General features: G+C 51.4%; 1 protein-coding gene across 1 annotated transcript; it reads left to right on the top strand.

The window, feature by feature from the left end:
- The first annotated feature begins 1275 nt into the window (after window positions 1–1275).
- On the top strand, window positions 1276–13239 carry LOC306816913 (plasma membrane calcium-transporting ATPase 1-like). Its single transcript, XM_079333367.1, has 6 exons — window positions 1276–1494; window positions 3221–3432; window positions 4875–4982; window positions 5439–5621; window positions 7512–7601; window positions 12772–13239. The coding sequence occupies exons 1-6, from the start codon at window positions 1305–1307 to the stop codon at window positions 13066–13068; spliced, it is 1080 nt and encodes a 359-aa protein (XP_079189493.1). The 5' UTR covers window positions 1276–1304; the 3' UTR covers window positions 13069–13239.
- The last annotated feature ends 434 nt before the right edge of the window (window positions 13240–13673 follow it).

Here is a 13673-nt window from a genome sequence, read left to right as displayed (position 1 = left end):
GAGGACAGTGACACAAAGAGTGAGAAAGGTGGATTTTTTTCCCAGGACTCTCCCCTGAAGGCCGTGCAGGGAGCTTGGAGCAAAAGGGAAATGTTTGAGGAGTGTTTTTAGGAAGGTGTTAAATACCCTAGAGCAGTTCTGGAGGGGTTTCCAGGAGGACAGTGAAACAAAGAATGACAGGATTTTTTCATAGGACTCTGCCCTGAAGACTGCACAGAAATATTTGGGATGCGTTTTAGGAAGATATTAAATACCCAAGGATAATTGTGGAGAGGTTTTTTGGGAGGACAGTGAAACAGAGTGAGAAAGGTGGATTTTTTTGGCAGAACTCTGCCCTGAAGGTTGCTCAGAAATATTTGGGGGTGCATTTTAGGAAGATATTAAATACCCAAGGATAATTCTGGAGGGGTTTTTGGGAGGACAGTGAAACAAAGAGTGACAAAGGTGGATTTTTTCCAAGACTCTCCCCTGAAGGTTGCTCAGAAATATTTGGGATGCATTTTAGGAAGATATTAAATACCCAAGGATAATTCTGGAGAGGTTTTTGGGAGGACAGTGAAACAGAGTGAGAAAGGTGGATTTTTTTTGGCAGGACTCTGCCCTGAAGACTGCACAGAAATATTTGGGAGTGCATTTTAGGAAGATATTAAATACCCAAGGATAATTCTGGAGAGGTTTTCAGAACAAGAGTGAAACAAAGAGTGAGAAAAGTGGATTTTTTCCAGGACTCTCCCCTGAAGGCCGTGCAGGGAGCTTGGAGCAAAAGGCGAATGTTTGAGGAGTGTTTTTAGGAAGGTGTTAAATGCCCAAGGATAATTCTGGAGAGATTTTCAGGAGGAGAGTGAAACAAAGAATGACAAAAGTTGGATTTTTTTTCCAAGACTCTCCCCTGAAGGTTGCTCAGAAATATTTGGGGTGCGTTTTAGGAAGATGTTAAATACCCAAGGATAATTGTGGAGAGGTTTTTGGGAGGACAGTGAAACAGAGTGAGAAAGGTGGATTTTTTTTGGCAGAACTCTGCCCTGAAGGTTGCTCAGAAATATTTGGGATGCATTTTAGGAAGATATTAAATACCCAAGGATAATTCTGGAGAGGTTTTTGGGAGGACAGTGAAACAGAGTGAGAAAGGTGGATTTTTTTGGCAGGACTCTGCCCTGAAGACTGCACAGAAATATTTGGGAGTGCATTTTAGGAAGATATTAAATACCCAAGGATAATTCTGGAGAGGTTTTTGGGAGGACAGTGAAACAAAGAGTGAGAAAGGTGGATTTTTTTCCCAGGACTCTCCCCTGAAGGCCGTGCAGATGCTGTGGGTGAACCTGATCATGGACACCTTTGCCTCCCTGGCTCTGGCCACCGAGCCGCCCTCGGAGGCGCTGCTGCTGCGCAAACCCTACGGGCGCAACAAGCCGCTCATCTCCCGCACCATGATGAAAAACATCCTGGGCCACGCCGTCTACCAGCTCACCATCATCTTCACCCTGCTCTTTGCTGGTCAGCAGGGGCTGGGGGAGTGGGGGAATGGATGGGGGAATGGATGGGGGAATGGGGGAATGGATGGGGAATGGGAAAATGGATGGGGGAATGGGGGAATGGATGGGGGAATGGGAAAATGGATGGGGGAATGGATGGGGGAATGGGAAAATGGATGGGGGAATGGGAAAATGGATGGGGGAATGGGAAAATGGATGGGGGAATGGGGGAATGGATGGGGGAATGGGGGAATGGATGGGGGAATGGGAAAATGGATGGGGGAATGGATGGGGGAATGGGAGAATGGATGGGGGAATGGGAAAATGGATGGGGGAATGGGAAAATGGATGGGGGAATGGGAAAATGGCAAATGGAAGAGAATGGAAGGGAAAGGGGAAGGAAAAAGGAATAGGAGAAAATGAAAAGGGTAAGGGAAAGGAGAAAAGGAAAGGGAAAAGCTAAGGGGAAAATAAAAAGGAAAGGGGCAGGAAAAGAGAAAAGGGAAAGGAGAAAAGGAAAAAAAGAAAAGAGAAAAGGGAAAGGGGCAGAGTCCCCTCCCTGCCCACCAAGGGCACCCTTGTTGTCACTTCCATGGTGCCCTCCTGCAGGACAGAGTTTTGGGAGGGATGGGTGGGGAGCAGAGGGGTGGCCCAGAGAGGGGGTTTTGGATGCACAGTTGGAGCTTCTCAGGGCTTTTAAGGATATTTAGTTCAGTGGGGCTGGCACAGGGTCAAGGTGTCCCAATCCCACTCCCCGCAGCACAGAGCAGAAGGAAGGAGCAGAATGCACAGAACTCAAAATTCACAGGATTTTGGGTTGGGAAGAAACCTTCAAGGTCACTGAGTCCAACCCAGCCCAACACCTCAGCCAGACCACAGCACTGAGAGCCACATCCAGTCTGTTTTAAACTCATCCAGGGATGGTGACTCCCCCACCTCCCTGGCCAAACCATTCTACTACTTTATCACTTTCAGTAAAAAGCTTTTTCCTAATATCCAGCCTAATTTTCCCTTGGTGCAGCTTAAGGCTGTGTCCTCTGGTTGTGTCCTAGCTGCTTGGGGATAGAGACTGTCCCCACCTGAGCACAGCTGTAAGAGTGATCAGGTCACCCTGAGCCTCCTTTTCCCCAGGATAAACACCCCCAGCTCCCTCAGGTGTTCCTCACAGGGTTTGTGCTCCAAGCCTTTCTCTGGATGTGCTCGAGTGTCTCAGATGAAGGAAGGAGCAGCATCTCACCCTCTGCTCCTTTCCCTTTTTCCCTTTTCCTTTCCCTTTCCCTTTTCTCTTTTCCTTTTTTTCTTTTCTCCTTTCCCTTTTCTCTTTTCCTGCCCCTTTTTATTTTCACCTTAACCTTCTTTCCTTTCCTTTCCTTTCCTTTCCTTTCCTTTCCTTTCCTTTTCCTTTCCTTTCCTTTCCTTCTCCTTTCCTTTCCTTTCCTTTCCTTTCCTTTCCTTCCTTTCCTTTCCTTTTCCTTTTCCTTTCCTTTCCTTTCCTTTTCCTTTCCTTTCCTTTCCTTTCCTTTCCTTTCCTTTCCTTTCCTTTCCTTTCCTTTCCTTTCCTTTCCTTTCCTTTCCTTTCCTTCCCTTCCCCTTCCCCTTCCCCTTCCCCTTCCCCTTTTTTCCTTTTCTCCTTTCCCTTTTTTCCTGTCCCTTTCCATTTTTCTTTCCCCTCAACTTTTCTCTTTTCTTTTCCTCCTTTCCCTTTTCCCACCTATCCCTTTTCCCTTCATCCCTTTTCTCCCTGCCAGGGGAGAGGTTTTTTGACATCGACAGCGGCCGGAACGCTCCGCTGCACTCCCCTCCCACCGAGCACTACACCATCGTCTTCAACACCTTCGTGCTGATGCAGCTCTTCAACGAGATCAACGCGCGCAAGATCCACGGCGAGAGGAACGTCTTCGAGGGCGTCTATCGCAACCCCATCTTCTGCACCGTGGTGCTGGGCACCTTTGCTGCCCAGGTGAGCCCACAGGGCTTGGGAGGTGTCTGCTAAGAAAGGCAGGAGCTTCTCTTTGAAATGGGGAATGTAAAGCCCCTCCCTCCAAATTATGATGATTTTGAAGTTAAGGGGCTCTCAGGCAAAGAGATGGGAATTGGGAATAACAGTTCTTTACTAGGAAAATTAAAATAGAAATGCAGTATTACAAAGAACAATCCCAAACACTGCCAGAGTCAGAATCCAAGCTGACACCCGTCAGTCAGTCAGGGTGGTGGCAGCAGTCCCATTCAATGGTGGCTGCATCCTCCTGCAGGGGCAGATGTGGTTCAGCTGGAGCAGTGCTCCTGGAGAAGGTGCAGTTTCCTCTGAAGGTCCAGGGATGATGTGGAAAGGTCTGGCTTTCCTCTGGAATCCAGTGGGAAATGCTGCTCTGGTGTTCCAAATCTCAGTTTTTATCTGGGTAGGAAAGGCTTGGCTCCTGCCCTGGCTGGAGCATCTCCCAGTGGGATGATGGAATTTTATCAGTCATGCACTGGGACTCAGTGGCCATGAACAGGAGATATCTCCTGGAGGGAGGATGGGCTGTGGAAAGATAAAGATGATTGCCCCAGCTGGTTTAAAGATGGCCCATTAGCAGATAATGTGTGCCAGGAGATAAAGATCACTGCCACACCCAGTTTGTAACAATGGCCCATTAACAGGAGATATCTCCCACAGAGATAAGAATCGCTGCCACACCCAGTTTGTAACAATGGCCCATTAACAGGTGATTGCTCCTGGATGAAGGGTGGGTCATGGGAAAGATAAAGATGATTGCCCCAGCTGGTTTAAAGATGGTCCATTAGCAGAGAATATGTGCCAGGAGATCAGGGTCACTGTCCCACCCGGCTGCAGCAGATGGGGACAGAATCCACATTTCTGGCCACACCAACCCAACACAGATGGCTGTGCCAAAGCCAGGCTGGCTTCTGTCCCCTTGGTGTCACCAGCAGCCACCCACCTTCAGCTGGCTCTGGCACAGGAGCCACCCTGCTCGAGGGTTGGGTGGGGCTGGGCTGGTGGAAGGTGTCCTGTGTGTGGGTCTGGGTGGGGTTTAAATCCCCTTAAAATCCCCTTTAAATCCCTTAAATCCCCTTCCTGGGATTGCATGATTTGGGGTTGGGAGGTGAATCTGGTGTTTCATAGAGTTCCCAGTCTGGGTGTGAGGTCCTTGCTCCTTTCTGGTGTCCCATACATTTTTCAGTCTGGATAAGAGGTCTCTTCTCCTCTCAGGTGTTTCACAAAATTCCCAGCCTGGATGTGAGGGCCTTGCTCCTCTCAGGTGTTTCACACCTGAATTCCACCCTGGAATTGCTGACCTTGCTCCTCTTGTAATCCCAGCAGAGAGGGGAAGGTGTGGCCCGAGGGGATGTTTCCACACCCTGGAGCTGCCCAGGGTGTGACTCTTGTCTCCTGTGCTGCAGATTATCATCGTGGAGTTTGGTGGGAAGCCCTTCAGCTGCTCTGGGCTCACCCTGAGCCAGTGGTTCTGGTGCATTTTCATCGGAGTGGGAGAGCTCCTGTGGGGCCAGGTAAGGGCCAGAACCAAAATCTTGGGTGTTCTCCTTGTTTTTCCTCCTGGGAAGGGGAAAGGGAAAGGGAAAGGAAAGGAAAGGAAAAAGGAAAGGAAAAAGGAAAGGAAAGGAAAAAGGAAAGGAAAGGAAAGGAAAGGAAAGGAAAGGAAAGGAAAGGAAAAGGAAAGGAAAGGAAAGGAAAGGAAAGGAAAGGAAAGGAAAAGGAAGGAAAGGAAAGGAAAGGAGGAGAAGAAAAATGGAAAGGAAAGAAGAAAGAGGAAAAGAAAGGAGAAAAGAAAGGAAGGATGGGGTCTCTCATGCCCTCCTCACTCCCACCCTGCTGCAGAGGGACACCCCCAGCAGTGACAGTGACAGTGACAGTGCCATCCCCGCTGGGTCCTGGCAGCTCCCTGGGGCTGGTGGCACTGCCAGGACCTGAGGCTGAGTCTCTGCCATGTCCCTGTCTGTCCCCAGCTGATCTGCACCGTCCCCACGAGCCACCTGAAGTTCCTGAAGGAGGCAGGGCACGGCATCAGCAAGGAGGAGATCCCCGAGGAGGAGCTGCCCGAGGACGCGGACGAGATCGACCACGCCGAGATGGAGCTGAGGAGGGGGCAGATCCTCTGGTTCCGGGGGCTCAACAGGATCCAGACCCAGGTACTGGGGGGCAGCAGGGCTGGGGGGGCTCTGCCTTCTCTGTGCCCTGCAGGGGCTGTGTCTGCAGAGAGGTGATGGCACCCTCAGAGCCATCCCAGGCTGGGCTTGGGCACCTGGAGTTGGGATAAAACCTGGGTTGGGGCCAGCTGGGGGCAGGGGGAGGGTGTTCTGCTGGTTCTTGTCCTGCTGGAGGCACAGGAGGCTGTGAGGGGTTCCTGGAGCCTCCTGAGATGTTATTCCCAGTGGGAATGTGCCCAGCAGGGATCTGCCTTGTTGGTCTCACTCCTTGTGCCCCCCCTCAGTGCCAGCTCCACACCTGGAGCTCTCTGCACCACAAGGGGAGGAAAAATCTCTTCATTTCTTTATGTATCAGGTTGTTTTCCCTGACCTTTTCCCCCTGCTGTTCTCCTTTTTCCCCACCCCAAAAGGGTGATTTGTTGCTCCCACTGAGCAAGGAGGGCTCTGTGCCCCTCACTTTCCCTGGAGGTCAATCCTGGTGTCCCCAAGCTGCTGCTGGTCACCTCTGCAGCACAGGATGCTGTGAGGGGTCCCTGGAGCCCCCCAGGCTCTGCTGGGATGCTGTTCCCAGTGGGAATGTGCCCAGCAAGGATCTGCCTCACTGCTCCCACTCCTTGTGCCATCCCTCTGTGCCTCTTTTTACATCAGGTGGTTTTCCCTGACCTTTTTCCCTGCTGTTTTCCTTTCTCCCCACCCCAAAAGGGTGATTTATTGCTCCCACTGAGCAGGGAGAGCTCTGTGCCCCTCACTTTCCCTGGAGGTCAATCCTGGTGTCCCCAAGCTGCTGGGGACAGTCAGGGGAACCTTTGTTCTCCTGCTTTCTGTCCCTGTGACAAACAGCTGGCCTGGGGACAGGGGCTGGGGCAGAGTTTCCTTCTCCTCTGTGAGCTGTCACCTCCATGGTGTCACCTCAGGGTGAAGCTCAGCCTGGATCCCTGGCTGGTTGTGAGCACTGAGGGGCAGCTGAACCTTTTGTGGGTGCAACCAGTGCTTCACTCAGGTGAGGAACGTGCTGGGAGCTTCCAGGATCCATCCAGCTTCCATCTGGAAGTGCTGGAAATCTGGGAGCTCTGAAGGGCTGCAGTGCCAGGGCTGAGCTGGAGCCTCCTGGGTGTTTCCCTGTGCTGGAGCTGAGATGAGCTCTTGGCATGTCAGAAATGCTCCTGCAGCCTCTTCAGGGACCATTGGGGAGGCTCCTGTCCCCACTTGGGGTGTCTGAAAAGGGCACAGGGGAAAAGAGGGACCCCAGGAGTGAAGCCATGTGTGTGGAAACACCTCCACAGCCAGAGCAGGGGCTGGAGGAGGGGCCCAAAAAGTGCCACAAAGTGCCACGGTGGGCCCTGGATGCTGCTCAGCTCCTTGGGACACATCCCAGTGCCCCAGCACCAGGATTCTGCATCCTCAGCAGCCCTGAGACCTGAAGAGAGGCTGGACCATCTCCTGGAGCTGTGGGGAGTGTCCCCAAAGTGGCCCCAGAGGGCACCAGGAGCCCTTTGCCCCCTCTCACCTCTGCCCACCCTCTCTGTCTCTCTCTGCTCCTGCTGCAGATTTTTGGGTGTTTCCTCTGCCACTGCCTCCCACCACAGCTTCTTTCCTGGTGGGGAGGATCAGCCCAGCTGCTCTGGGAAGGGCAGGGCTGGGCACTCTGCTCCACCAGCAAAACCCCACCTGGGTTTTGGGGAGCGTGGGGTGGTGGTGGGGGCTCTTCCTTTCCTTTTTCCTCCTCCTCTTCCTCACCTCTCCATCCTTTCCCTTGCTGTCTGTGTGTGTGCCCAGCCTTCCTGCTCTCACCCTCCCCTCTCTCTGTCCCTGTCCCTGTCCCTGCCCTGGCCCTGGCCAGGCGTGGCTATCTCACTCTCTGGTTCTTTGCAGATGGACGTAGTTTACACATTCCAGACCGGCGCCTCCTCTTTGCAGGGAGCCCTCAGGAGACAGCCTTCCATCGTGAGCCAGCACCACGATGTAAAAAATGTTTCTAGCCCAACCCATGTAGCTCTTTCCTCCGTCAATTCCACTCCCACCACTTCTGCTGTTGCTGCTGCTGCTGCATCTCCTCCTGCGGGCAGTGAGTGATGGTCTCTTACAATGCATGACTTCTAATGGCACAGAGAGCACCTGCACCCCCCTAACCCCCCCTGCTCTCTCTCCCTCTCAGCCTTGACTGGCACACTCAGCCCCAAACCTCAAGGATGGGGCGGGAATCCCTTCAAAACCCCTTCAAAATCCTTCAAAATCCCTTCAAAACCCCCAGTTTTTGTGCTGTTAAAGTTTCTGGTCTTTTCCCTCCCTCCCCGTTCCTTGTTGCTTCCTCCAGTTTTACCTCTTCTCCTCCTTTGCAGGGCTGGTGTTTGAGTCCACCCTCATGAGGAGGGGAGGGAAAAAAAAAAAAAAAAATTGGCAGTTCTTGCTCAAAAAAAACCCCAAGTTCACGAGCATTGCTGGAGAAGGGCAAGGCTGAGCCCAAATCCTGCTGGTTCTTCCCTCTGCCCAGCCCTGGGACACCCCAGGGAGGGGCAGAGCTGTTGCTTAAATTCTCTTTTGGAGGCAGAGTGGCTGCAGGGACTGTCCCCAGGGCTGGCTGCAGGGACAAGCAGGATTTGCTCCTGCTGTGGGTGCTGCCTGTGGACAGCCCTGGCTCAGCTGGTGGCACCTTGGGGCTGCTGTCCCCCTTTCTCTGTCCCCACCTGGGGACTTGCATGGCCTGGGGACAGAGCTGAGCCATCCCTGTGCTGCCCTGGGGACATCCCTGGGGGCTCTGCTGGCATCCAGGGCAGCCAGAGGATCCTCAGTGCCCACCTTGCTCTGCACACTCTGGATCTTGGGGTGTGCAGACACTGCTCTGCATGGAAATGGGAATGGAAAACAATTCCTGCTGGATCCCAGAGGGAATTCTGAGTCCTGGATCTGACACTGGGTTTCCAGACCCCAAAAAAAGGCTCTGTGTGTTCATCATGGGCTGCTCAGCACCCCAGGGTGTGCACACACATAACTGTGCATGGAAAACAATTCCTGCTGGATCCCAGTGGGAATTTTTAGGGTCCTGGATCTGACATTGGTTTTCCAGACCCCAAAAAAAGCCCTTTGTGTGTTCACCATGGGCTGCTCAGCACCCCAGGGTGTGCACACACATGACTGTGCATGGAAAACAATTCCTGCTGGATCCCAGAGGGAATTTTGGGTCCTGGATCTGACACTGGGTTTCCAGACCCCAAAAAAAGGCTCTGTGTGGTGCAGAGCCCCTCTGTGTGTTCATCCTGGACTGCTCTGCACCCCAGGGTGTGCAGACACACAGCTGTGCATGGAAAACAATTCCTGCTGGATCCCAGAGGGAATTTTGGGTCCTGGATCTGACATTGAGGTTTCCAGACCCCAAAAAAAGCCCTGTCTGTGTTCACCATGGGTTGCTCTGCACATGCTGCACCCCAGGGTGTGCAGACCCATAACTGTGCATGGAAATGGGAATGGAGAACAATTCCTGCTGGATCCTGGGTTTGCAGACCCCCCAAAAAAGGCCCTGTCTGATGTGACCCCCTGTGTGTGTTTTTGTTGGGGCTGGTGAGCACGTGGCTGTGGGTTCTGTCTGCAGGCTGGGAGCAGGGGATGTGTCTCTGCTGGATAATTGGCTTTTTTTATTGCACAGTCACTTATCCCTGTTCTCCTCTGATTAGAGAAATACCCTCAGTGACTTTCTGGAGAGCTTTCAGCCTCTGCTGTTTATGCACTGTGGGGGAGGAGAGAGAATTTGGGATAATTTTGTTTTCTCTCTGTTTAGCTGACTCTGGGGCTGGCAGCTGATTGAGTTTAACCCCAGCCATTCTGGAGCAGCACAGCTGCCTCCTGCATCTGGGAAAAGCTCCAGGATTTTCTAGTGGAATCAAATCAGCTTAGAGAGGCTCAGAGCAGAGGGGTTTGGAGTAGGGGGATGAGACCAAAATTCAGCTTTTTTTTGCAGTCTGTGGATTCATTTTCCCCATTTTGCAGCGAGGGAATGGAAAACTCCACCAGGAGCTAATGCAGGTCTCCAAATCTTCCTGCTCTTTTCTTGCCTGGATTTCTCTCTGCTGCTTCCCTCTCTCCCAAAGCTCCTCTTCCCTCCATGCAGATCCATGGTGTCCTTCTCCTGTGGATGAGTTTTTCCAGGGCTGGACTTGCTGTGTGTCCCTCCTGGAATGGCTGCAGAGGTCTCAGGAATGATGCTCAGGAATTCTGCTCTGTGTTGAGCAGATCCAGGATGTGATTCCCCAGCAGCTGGAGGTTCCACCTTCCAGGGGGATGAGTTCCAAGCCTGGATGTTGCATTTGGAAGGTTCCAGGTGGGAGGGAGGGGTGGCTCCAGCCTGGAATTCAGCTCTGCCTGCCTCGTTCAGAGCACAGTTCCTCTCTGCTCCCTTCCTCTGGTGGGGGAACAGCTGAATCCATCTCACAGCAGGTGATGGAGGGAGGAGGAAAAGCTGGGGGAAGGAGCTCCCTGAGGGGAGCTGAGCACAAATCCCCTGGAATTGCTCCAGGGAACTTTCCCTGCTGCTCCAAAATCTCCAGGGCTCTGGAGGTGATTCCTTGGGAGAGGAGCTCTGCTCCACAGAGCTGAGCCTTCTGTGGAGCTGCTCCTAAATCTGAGCTTGTAGGTGCCACCACCTCAGGTTCTGGCAGTCCCTGGGCTCTCCTTGGCCACATCCCTGTGGTTCTGGCAGTCCTTGGACTCTCCTTGGCCACATCCCTGTGGTTCTGGTAGTTCTTGGATTCTCCTTGGCCACATCCCTGTGGTTCTGGTAGTTCTTGGATTCTTCTTGGCCACCACTTCATGGTTCTGGCAGTCCATGGGCTCTCTTTGACCACCACCTCGTGGTTCTGGTAGTCCATGGACTGTCCTTGGCTTGGTTGGATTTATTATTCTCAATTCTGTTGGTTTTTAGGGGTCAGTTCTTGCTGTTCTCACATCACTGCTGATGTGACAGATGGTCAGTCTGGGGTGGCCTCAGTGGTGTCCCCTGTCCTGTTCATTCACCTAGATTTATCCAGGGTTACCAGTGCACAAATCCAGCTCTGAATTCCTCAAATTCTCATTTTTCCAGGCCAGGCTCATCCCCTCAGTGTGCTCCAGCTCAGGTTTGTGCCCTGCTCCCTGTGCAGGAGCTCCTGGGGCTGTTTCCAGCTGGGATGAGCTGAGCCCATGCCAGGAAATTCCTCCTGATCCTCAGCCAGGTGCAAACACACCTGGCAGAGCATCCCTGGGGAGGGGGGGCAGGGAGAAATTCAGGGTTCCAGGCACATGGAAGGAATTCCCTGCTCTGGTTTTGTGGGATCAGAAATGCTCAGGAGGTTTTTTTGGCTGTGCTGGAGGGGGATGAATTCCCACCTGGAGGATGCCACACCCAGGGACAGTTTAAATAAAGGGAGGATTTAAATAAAGGGAGGATTTAAATAAAGGGAGGATTTAAATGAAGGGACAGTTTAAATAAAGGGACAGTTTAAGTAAAAGGAGAGTTTGAATAAAGGGAGAATTTGAATAAAGGGACAGTTCAAATAAAGGGACAGTTTGAATAAAGGGAGTTTAAACAAAGGGACAGTTCAAATAAAGGAACAGTTTGAATGAAGGGACAGTTCAAATAAAGGAACAGTTTGAATAAAGGGACAGTTTAAATAAAGGGAGTTTAAACAAAGGGACAGTGAATAAAGGGACAGTTTGAATAAAGGGACAGTTTAAGTAAAGGGAGGGTTTGAATAAAGGGAGAATTTAAATGGACAGTTTGAATAAAGGGAGTTTAGCCCAGCCCATCTCACCACAAATCCCAAATCTGTCAGCTGGGGGGGGTTTGAGGCTGGAATTCCAGAGGTCCTGGAGGGAGCAGGGCACTGCCAGCCACCATCCAGGTGTGTTCCAGAACTTTCCATCCCAGGGCAGAGGAGGGGGCAGAGCCCAAATCCTGCTCCAAACCAGGCTCTGCCTCTCCTGCTGGAGCCTGGATTTTGGTGGAGCTGCTTTCCCAGGGTTGTGTGTGGCTGGAATTCCTTTAGGAGATCCAACAATCTGAATTAGTTCCCAGCTCCATCAAATTCTGATTTTTTTTTCCAGTTTGGAAATCACTGATTTCAGGTGTAGGGAAGGATGCAAAGCTCCAGCTCTGGGATTTCCAAGCTTTGAAGTCTGGGAATTTCAGCCTCAAATAATGGAAATTTCAGCCCAAAACCCATGGGAATTCCAGCCCCAAATAATGGGAATTTCAGCCCAAAAACCCTGGGAATTTCAGCCCCAAATAATGGGAATTTCAGCCCCAAATAATGGGAATTTCTGCCCAAAAACCCTGAGAGTTTCAGCCTCAAATAATGGGAGTTTCAGCCCCAAAAATAATGGGAATTTCAGCCCCAAAAATCCTGGGACTTTCAGCCCCAAAAATCCTGGGAGTTTCAGCCTCAAATTCTGGGAATTTCATCCTCAAATTCTGGGAATTTCAGCCCCAAAAATCCTGGGAATGCACCCCAAAAATCCTGGGAATTCACCCCAAAAATCCTGGGAGTTTCAGCCCCAAATAATGGGAGTTTCAGCCCCAAATCTTGGGAATTTCATCCTCAAATCCTGGGAATTTCAGCCCCAACAATCCAGCACTGCTGGATGCTCACCTGGATCTCCAAAAAAAACCCCCAGAGGTGCAGGAAGGCCCCTCCCCAAGCCCCCCCAATAGGTTTTGCCCCTGCTCTTTGCCTAACCCTCCTCTTTTTGGGGCCCCACCTCTCTGTCCTGGTGTCTGTCCACCCCGTGCACACACAGACACACAGACACAGATTTCATTTTAATTAACCCATTTTGGCTTCACCCCTCCTCAGTGGTGGTGTTGGGGTGCTGGTTTTGAGTCGTGTTGTGTCTTCCCTTGCAGCTTCTGAGGTTGGTGGGTTCCCACCACCCCTGTAGTGCCTGACTGACCCCAGTTCACCATCAATTCTCATTTTTTTGACCGAGCTGTCTGTTCAGTGGTGATTTTGTTGCTGTGGTCGTGCTGTTTTGTTTTTTATTTTTATTTTATTTTTTTTTTCTTTGTTCAGTGGTGTCTTCCATTGTTTAATTTCACTTTTTCCCCTCGAGCTCTGCCCTCTGGCAGCTTGTCTGACCCTTGTTCTTTCCCTCCCACGTCACTCAGATCAAAGTGGTGAATGCCTTCCGTAGCTCCCTCTACGAAGGGCTGGAGAAACCTGAATCCAGAAGCTCCATCCACAACTTCATGACTCACCCAGAGTTCACCCTGGAGGAAGATGAGCCTGGGACACCATTCCTTGACAGCACCCAAGACGAGCCTGAACCTGAGGGACTCCAAAAACCAGGTGGGGGCAACCTGGGGGGGCCAACAGCCCTGAACAGGAACAACAACGCTGTGGAGAGTCAGTTCAGCTTTCCAGAGCCTGGGAGTCCCTTCCACAGCCTGGAGACTTCAGTTTGACCTTTGAACTTGGAATTTCCTCCTCCTCCTCCTCCTCCTCCTCCTCCTCTTCTTTGTCCTCGTCCACCCTGTGTGATGCCAGCACCAGGAACTGGTCACACACTCCGTGTCAAACTGCTCATGCCTGTATCATCATCTGGGTTGGTTTTGGTTTTTTTTTTTTGGGGGGGGGGGGGGGGGGGGTTTGTCTGGGTTTTTTTTTTGTTTAGGTTTTTATTTTTATTGTTGTTTAGGAGTGGGAACCAGAGTACCACCGAGTTGGGTTTTGGGAGAGAGGCTAAGCCAAAAAAAAAAAAAAAAACCCAAAAAAACTCAGTTGTGCATCTCCCTCCCTGATTTTTTTGTGGTACTCACCCGGGGGAAGCTGCCAGGTTCTTTTCTCTCCCAGTTGGGCTCCAAGCACCTGGAGCCAGGGGGTTTTCACTTTGGAAAAATGCATGTTCCAAGGAAATTCAAATTATTGTAGTCTTACATACCCTCAGCCTGAAGGCTGGGGGTGCACTTGTGACTTGATTTTATTTTTATTTTTATTTTTTTGGGGTGGGGTTGGGTTTTTTTTTTTCCACTCATTGTTTTTAGAGGTTTTTTTCTTCCAATGTTGGGGT

Source organism: Erithacus rubecula, assembly GCF_903797595.1.
Source record: "Erithacus rubecula genome assembly, contig: scaffold_976_arrow_ctg1, whole genome shotgun sequence".
Lineage (NCBI taxonomy): Eukaryota > Metazoa > Chordata > Aves > Passeriformes > Muscicapidae > Erithacus > Erithacus rubecula.
The sequence above is the reverse complement of the archived record's forward strand: the minus strand, read 5'-3'. Positions and strand labels throughout refer to the sequence as shown.